We start from the raw sequence: 8,777 nt of genomic DNA on the forward strand, positions 1-8,777 counted from the left end.
TTTTTGGTTTTTCGAGACAGGGTTTCTCTGTGTAGCCCTGGCTGTCCTGGAACTCACTCTGTAGACCAGGCTGGCCTCGAACTCAGAAATCGCCTGCCTCTGCCTCCCAAGTGCTGGGATTAAAGGCATGTGCCACCACCGCCCGGCTTGGAATTATTTTTAAATAATTGTTTTTAATTTTATGTGTGTGCCATTCCCATTCTGACCAGAAGAGGGAGGTAGAGCCACATCCATTATTAGCTATTCTGCAGAGGGGCTGAGAATTAAACTTGGTTCCTCTTCAAGAGCAGTAACCTCTTTTGACCTCTGAACCATCCCTCCAGCCACAAACCAAACCCAATATGCTTCTCCACCGACGTAAAGTGAGACTACTCAGCATCTCACTGCGACTTCTTCATCCCACTGTCCAGCATCAATCAAGTTTGATCTGAATTGAATTGCAACTGGCCTGGGGGAGCAGCCCTGATTTCAGGGTTTGATCAGCCCTGGGTTTGAGTCTCAGCACAGCTGGCTGCAAGCTTAGGCTACATGAGACTTTGTGGCTTTGTCTTCCTGTCTTGGATCCCAGGTGGCTGTGCCTGGGTGAAGCCAGATGGAGCCTTTAGATTCATTGAATCATCGAACGCATCTGCTGACTGAAAACTCGCGCAAGCCCCTGACACAGTGGTACCGCCTAACTGCCCAAATGCAGGCTGAGTTAAGTAAATCACTGTCTTAAACCCTGAGTGCTGGGTGGTTCATGACCAGCACCGTTACCTCTCCCCTTCACTTAGTGAGCACCTGACTTTGATCAAGCCTCCCAGGAGCTGGGTTTTCTAATCGGCCAAATAGGGGCAGGGCTGGGATACACATCGTCTGAAGACGCATAGCATACCTGTCCCGTGGACATGCTTCCGGGTACCGTCATTGTCGGCAATGAATACGATAGCTCTTTTATCGAGAGCATCAATGTGTATTTGGGGGAAGGGAGGGATGAGGGGGACAGAGGCAGGGAAGAGAGCCCCTTACAAGTGATTTGATTTGCCTTCCCATTGTTGTGGTTTGGGTGCCTGACGCACATGCGCAGGGTTTTTACATGGTGGCACTTCATCCTCAAGCACTAGGCTTGATCCAGTTTTAGTGTCTAGGGGGTGGGGACTCAGGGTTGGGACTGAGGGTTGATCAGGGTTAGACAATACCGTTAGGGTCAGTCCCAAGATTGAATCTGGGGGGAAAGGTGGGGAGAGTCTCACTAACCCGGAACTCACTGTGTATCTCAGGCTGGCCTCACACCCGTAGGGATTATCCTTGGCTCCGCCCCTTCAATGCTGGGGTTATGGGAGAGAGACATCACACTCTCCTTTCATCCTGGTTGGCTTGCCAGGTTATGTCTGAGCCAGCTCCGTAGCTGTTACTAAAGGAGCCACTACAGATGCATCCATAGCTGTTACTAAGGGAGCCACTACAGATGCATCCATAGCTGTTACTAAGGGAGCCACTACAGATGCATCCACCAGTCTTGAGCCTGGACTATGAGCTGAGGTAAACCTCCTTTCTTTATAACCTGCCCCACCTGTGGCGTTGTGTTCTCGAAACAGCTGTTACTGTAACATTCTGACTGTTGACTTATTTTTAAAATAACACCCCAAGATGCTGTTGTTCTGATTCTCTGGCTGGGTAAAGTTACTCTAAATGAATGGAAACTCTTAATATTACCTAACTACCTAAAAATATTGTCCCCTAAATGTCTCTCAATAAAGCACTTAAGGGAGCCATCTTTCTAACTAGATAAGAGTGCCATCTAATTATGACATAATTAGGTTTATGTAAATGACATCAGAAGTGCCAAGGAGCCAAGGCCCTCTTGGGGCTTCGTATTTCTCCTGTAATTTGCCTGCGGGGTTTTTCCCACTCCTCACAGATAAAACAGCTACCTAGTTACATGCGTGAGAAAGCAAGTGTGGATGTTTTAAATCTCACGGTGGCCATTAGCAAGCTGGGGGGGGGGGGGGGGCACAAGCCACTTCATTGTTTAAGGCACATTGGTGGCTTTGCTGAACCCTATGGTGGGGCGAGATCTTTGTAAAGTAGGGAAGACTTCTTCAGCAGGTCTCCGTGATTTCGCTTGTAAAGACTGTCCATGCCGTGAGAGAATCACCTAATGGAGATGTCGTTTAAATGGTAAATCAGAGAAAGAAGTCTGTCTGGGTTGCTCAAAGACAAAGGTTTGTGTGGAGTTGGAGCTGGCAAGGAGAGAACTGATAGAAAACGAAATCGTGTGCTAAGACTTCTGGAAGACTCTGCAGCCTGAGGAGTGGTTCACAGAAGATTTCTGTGACAGGTGAAGATGATCAAGCCTGTCCTAGGGTGGGGAGTCTCTTCCTAGACTAAGGAGGGTCCATTTGCCTCCATCAAAAGGGTTACACTAGCGGTGGAGATGGCTTGCTCAGCCAGGAACTCCCCAGGCAACTGGGTATGGTGGATGGAGACTCAACAGCTACAGCCACATCCACAATGCCAACCCAGGGCCTCCCTGACCCAGTAAGCCAGCAGGTGCAGCTGCAGAGAGCAGAGCCTTGTTCCCCGTGACCCTGAGCAGGTCTGAGCAAATTAAGTCAGGCTCACTGAATAGGTCAGACAGAGAAGAGTAGGGAGGCTTAGGGGTTATGGAAACATAGTATCTCAGAGAGAATGACCAAGGTTACAGTGAGCTAATTAAGTAGCGCCTCTGTGTACCCAGCCTCCACCTCTGGAGGAAGCAATTGATACAAATGGATAAAAACAGATGGCACATGTGCACTGTATTAAACCTCACCTAAGTTTGACTTTAGTACCGTCTCAGTTCTGAGCTTCTGGACTCTCCTGACACCTTCTGAGAACAGATGACAGCGGACATTCAGGTCATCTTTGTGATGGGACGGGGTTTCAGGGATTTGCCTGGTCACGTTGCGTTGTCCTGCCTAAACTCTGGGAAAGGTTCCGACATGTAGATGACGTAATGCTAAGCTATGAGTGGTCCGCAGATTTGGAAAGCCGAAGGAGAGGCAAACAGGTACGGAGGTACTTCCGTTTGCCTTACGATCCTACTAGGGCTCGGTTAGTTGAAAGAAGAAAAGGAGGTTGTTAAAATGATAACTGTGAAGAAGTCTGAGTCCAAAAGGTACCCTACAGGGATGGAAAAGGGCATAAGCCTCTTCGAAGCCATAAGATTACTGAATGGGAACCTCGGTGACTAGGGCGGGCTACCTCCCTGTGAGCTGTGGACCAGAGGAGCCCCTAAGGCCCCTCAAACCATAAAGGCTATTGCTAATGCTGTTGGCTCTGCGCAAGAATGAAACAGTAAGACCCTATCACTGAAGATACCACATGCTCGAGCTTTGACTATAGGGCATGGAGAAATTAACCCGGGAGCGAGCTGGAAACTCCCACCTCCTGGCTGGCTTTCATGGTGCCAAAGGAGCCAGGCAAACGGAGAATGGCCACCAACATTCCTGCTTGCCTATGGACCTTGTGTGCTGAAATACAAATGTGCCAGGCATGATGTGTCTGCTTGTGCAATAGTGGCTCGGATGTTGTGGGTAAGACCAACTGCCTTCTGATTGGATTTAAGACCCACTCCGCAAAAGGAAGTTCGCATCTGGTACTGCAATCCAGGATAAAGACCTATGGATGGGAAGGTCATAGGATCCAATGGGGAAGCCACTTCTATGGTTTTTCTAGACGAACGTGATGTTCCTGTCAATCTGCCTTCCACATGTGTGTTTATGCCCATCGATCATTATTGTGCCTTTTTGACTGGTGAAGCTCCCAGGATCAAGTGACTGTTACTATGGCATGCTGGCCTGTTTCTTAGCCATAGGTAGACATCTATAATCACTCCTTTCCAAGGCTCAGGGGTCCTTGGAGAAGATGAGGCAGAAAGAATTTCAGAGATGGAGGAACGGGTGGAGTGTTGTGTAACAGTTTCCTCCAAGATTGAAACATTTCACTCTACAGGGAAGCTGCTTAAGCAGGAAGATAAACAACTCTGTGTAGCTTCAGGAAGTCCCCGAAACTTACAAGACTCATTGCACCTCGCCCTCCCCGACCCCCTCCCTGGAGTAAATGGTAAAATCTGAGAGTTACACTGAGAGGAGCGAATCCAAGCTGAACTCTGAAGAAGACTCCTGAGACCAACGGCCTGGAAGAAACAGAGACCTACTGAGCTGCCCGGAAGACGCTTGAACCAACTGGAGCACCTGGAAAGGACACTTCTCCAACCTGTTGAGCTGCCTGCAGGCTGTTCAGTGTGCTCCAAGTCCCCAGACTTGTGAGCTGTCACCCTACCTGGGGTAGCCTTGATGATGCAACTAACCATCGTGGAGTCATTTCTGCACCTGTTAAGTAACCCCTCACCCCTATTCCTATAAGTAACCCCAATAAAACCAAGATGGACTTGGGTGGTAAAGGGACGCTGGCCAGCTTGAACATGTTGAGTGTGGCTCTGGAAGGCCTTGCCCTTCTCCCCCATTCTCTCTGCCTTGCTAAAAACCCTTCGATTACATTCCTAAACTAGCCTTGGAGGTCTGTCTGTTCCCTTATATGGCCACTTCCTCCTCCGGAGGCTGACTTCCAAGGTCTAGCCATCGAAGTATTAAAGTCCAGCCATCAAAACCCCCCTTTGGCTCACCTAATTAACACACCCAATCAAAACTTCTCACCACACCCTGGCCCATTCCAACAGAGCCCTCCCTTTTTCCCTTAAAAGTTAGACCTGCAAGGTCATTTGCCTGCTGTTTTTCTCCAGAAAGCAGCCACTTTTAACTTGTCTTGTGAGAACAGGTTTTCCGGTGTGGTTTGTGCCTAATTAGGGGTTTCAGAAGGGAATCCTGGCTGGACAGAGGTCTCCTTCAGGTAGTAGCTGTACTTTAGTCTGTAGTGGGATCCCAGTCTGGGGTGTGTAGGTCTCCAGGACAAGTTCTGTCACACAACACCTGGTGTGCTCCCCTCCCTTCCTGTACCAGGGACTTTGGGAATGACATATCTCCCAGCCTCTGGGAAGAAGCCTTTCTTCATGAGGCGCCCTGCAGCCAATTTGGGGTATAGTCTTTTCTTTGATCTAGTCACTTGTAAATCTTCATTTACTCATAAGCTTCCAAAAGTTTCTCAAAGTTTCTGATTGTTTGACAGTATCCTTCCTTTGCTTACAAGCTCTGTTAAAGATTCCTATCACCTCCGCGCTGTTTCCAGGGGTATTTGTGAGCAGACGTTTAGGGTAGCAAACATCTGCTGAAGCATCCAGGGAGGAGGAATTTGACCTGAGCCGCTACAGTTCCTCCAGCCACCAGGGGGCGCTGCTCGGTGACCAGTGGTCCATGTGCAGGAATTCTGGGAGCTGGGCTACAGTTGTGCCACAAGTCACCAACTGCTGCCGGCCCAGATTGTTGGCTGTGTTCCTGTTAATGGCCTCTGCTTCGAGCTCCAGTGGTTTTTTAATTCCTGGATTGTGTGAAATCATGCTTTTCCACTCCAGGAAAACGTGTTGGGTGCCAACTCAGATAGATATCAGGAGAAGCCATCATCGGGAAGTCAGGGGAGGGAGTGGAACAGGTTCAATGAACGTCCAAAGGCAGGAAGCTACGCCTGGGTGTTAGATCCTCATGGTCAGTCCCCCCTTCACACTACACTCTGTCTGTCATCCTCCTGCACACGATTTGACTTCGTCAGTTCCTGTGGGAACTGGACTGGTGCCAAGCTCTGACTTCATAGGAAAATGTTTGCTGGTTTGTTTGGAAGCCTGGTATCAGGTACTTGGACTGTCAATTAGCTAAGGACAACTCTGAGCTTGCGATCCTCCTGTCTCCAGCTCCTCAGTGCTGGGGTCACCATGGGTCTGAGAGACCACACTCGATTTGTGGGTGCTAGGGATCAAACTGAGGGCCTGCTGGGCAAACCTGAAGGTGGCCAAGTGTCTCGTCTGCAGCGATACAGCCTCTGACAGGGCTTGTGTAGTGGCCCAGGAGAATATTTGGTAGGAAGGGAGTATTCTCCCAGGTGTTGTCCTCATCGTGGGGTCATAAGACTCTCGGGACCCATGAGGGATAGACACCAACAAAACTGATGCAGAGAAGGGATCAGGGTCTCCCCTGAGATCACAGCGCAGAGTCAGGATTCAAACCGAGGCCTTCTGGTCTACAGAGACTGTGATGTCACCACACTGACTCATGGTGAACCTGCCCTTCCTAGATTGTCTCTCCAGACTGTCCTGAAGGAGCCCCAGCAGAGAGTTGTGATTGTAAAGTTCATGGTATATATATACACACACACACACACATAATGCATACATATCACATGCTGTGTATATATGTGTATATATATCACATGCTATGCCACCCCTGGCACTGATAGTCTGAGGAATGGATAGGCTCCAGTTTGGACATGGAATGGAGCATGCAGAATATCCTTTTAAAACCAGCATTCCAGGCCAGGTGTGGTGGTGCATGCCTTTAATCCCAGCACTCAGGAGGCAGAGGCAGGTGGATTTCTGAGTTCGAGGACAGCCTGGTCTACAGAGTGAGTTCCAGGACATCCAGGGCTACACAGAGAAACCCTGACTTGAAAAACCAACATAAATAAATAAATAAATAAATAAATAAATAAATAAATAAATACCAGTATTCCCATTGCAAAGGAATCTAGAAGTTGAGAAGGTGTTAAAGCTGGAATGGCCTTTGTTGACATCATGGAGTCTGTGGGGGTGGATTTGTGTGGACTTGAGTTTAGCATCTTCCACAGGTCTTGGCTCACAGAGAGAAAGCTTTCATGCCGGGACTGTTCAAGAATCCCGTAAAGGTTTTTTTGTTGTTGGTAGTGGTGGTTTTGTTTTTGAGACAGGATCTTATTCTGTGGCTCTGGCTAGCCTAGAACTTACTATGTAGACCAGGCTATCCTCAGACTCTTATAGAGTTCCATCTACCTCTGCCACCCAAGTGTTGGCATGAAAGGCTTGTGCCTCCACAACTGGCCAAAAGTCCCACACTCAACTGCTACGACTTAGTAACTGCTGCAGGCCATGATGTATGGATGTTAACGGGCCATCAAAGTTGGGTCTGGTTTGTTGTGAGTTCTCTCTTAGGGCCTTTGGGCACTGCTGGTGCTGCTGTTAACTGAAAGGATACTGATGCTGCTGGTGTTCTGTCCTATGTGGCTTCAGGTTCCAGAGGCCCTGCACGGCCATCCCCACATTCCAAGGCAATGAGGACACAGAGCCATCCCCCCTTATCTCCAGGGTGCTGGTGCTGGTAGCTAGACCTGAAGCTGTTCAACTCCCTCCTACATAAATGATGTCGTATTTTATAGAGACAGGCATGCTCACGTCTCCGTGCTATAAACCACCTCTGGATGGCTGATAGCCCAGAGCAAGGTACAGATGCTATCCAGATGTCTGCTGTTCTGTATGCTTTAGTGACTAATGGTCTACATGCTCACTTCTTCTGTGAGGGTTTTTAAATCCAACGATGCTGAACCTGTGCATGCAGAAGGTGGCTATGCCAGCCCTAGGTATTTACTTACGACTGGGGCACCCCTCCAATCCCAAAGCCCACCAGGCCTCGGAGCACCAGGATCCAGCTATACACAGGCGCGAAGGCGCTGAGGATGCCGTAGTACAGGGTCCAGAGCACGCTGATCTTCAGCCCCTGTGGAGAAGGAGACACAGAATCTCAAGAGCCTTGAGCAGCTCCAGGTGGCACGTGTCTACAGGCAGCGAGAGTTACCAGTGAAGGGTGGCACAGCTCAGGCTGGGGCTCCTGCTTTGGGTTCTAGCCCTGCTGTCACATATGTTTGCTTGTTTGTTTGTTTGTTTTGGAAACAGGTTTTCTCTGTGTAGCCCTGGCTGTCCTGGAACTCACTCTGTAAGACCAGACTGGCCTCTGCCTCCAGAACACTGGGATTAAAGGTGTGCGCCATCACTGCCTGGTGCCATTTTTTTAAAAAAGGTTTATTTATTTATGTATGTGAGTACATTGTTGCTCTCTTCAGACACACCAGAAGAGGGCCTTAGATCCCATTACAGATGGTTGTGAGCCACCAAGTGGGTACTGGGAATTGAACTCAGGCCCCCTGGAAGAGCAGTCAGTGCTTTTAATTGCTGAGCCATCTCTCCAGGCCCCCCCCCCCTTGTTTTTTGAAAAAGTTACCAATGGGCCTGGAGAGATGACTCTACAGTTACTAGCTCTGGCTGCTCTTCTAGAGGACTTGGGTTGGATTCTCAGCTCCCAGTGGCAACCCAGTTGTCTGTACCTACAGTCCCAGGAGACCTGACACCTTCCTCTGGCCTCCAAGGGCACTTAGACCAAAGCTAATCATGGACCCTCCGAGGACTGCAAACTCCCAACTTTGAGCCAAGACAAACCTTTATTTTCATAAGCTGAGCTGTCTCAGCATTTGTCACAGCAAAGGGCATCTGACTGACACTTTGTGCCTGACACTGCCCGGGCTTCCAGCACGGAGACTTGTGCTTCAAATGAGCCAGGCTTTCAGTTGCTCCCTGTTACCTCCAACAGCCTGGGACCTCCTCAGGTGTGATACAGGGCAGGTGGTGACTGAGTCAGAGAACCTGTCTGGCCAAGAGTTACCGTGGTAGACTGTGCGTCCCAGTCACTAGCTGATCCAGGTTTCAAGGGAAGCCACAAACCACTCGATGTTTATTTTTATGCAAAATAAGTCAAAATGGAGGCAACTGATTGAACGCCCTATAAAACCCTGCGAGGGGTAAATAAAACATGGGGGCTAGGATCCAGCTGTTAGGATGCATAATT

The 8,777-nt window shown here is 49.2% G+C and overlaps 1 protein-coding gene across 2 annotated transcripts in view; it reads right to left on the minus strand.

The window, feature by feature from the left end:
- Nucleotides 1–8,777, minus strand: part of Svop (SV2 related protein) — a 65,253-nt gene that overhangs the window by 21,558 nt on the left and 34,918 nt on the right. For both annotated transcript variants that reach the window (XM_029477554.1, XM_021162428.2), the window contains exon 6: nt 7,531–7,655. In XM_029477554.1, coding sequence (XP_029333414.1) covers nt 7,531–7,655 — 125 coding nt within the window. The remainder of the gene's footprint in view (nt 1–7,530; nt 7,656–8,777) is intronic.

The sequence above is a fragment of the Mus caroli genome, chromosome 5 (assembly GCF_900094665.2).
Source record: "Mus caroli chromosome 5, CAROLI_EIJ_v1.1, whole genome shotgun sequence".
NCBI lineage: Eukaryota > Metazoa > Chordata > Mammalia > Rodentia > Muridae > Mus > Mus caroli.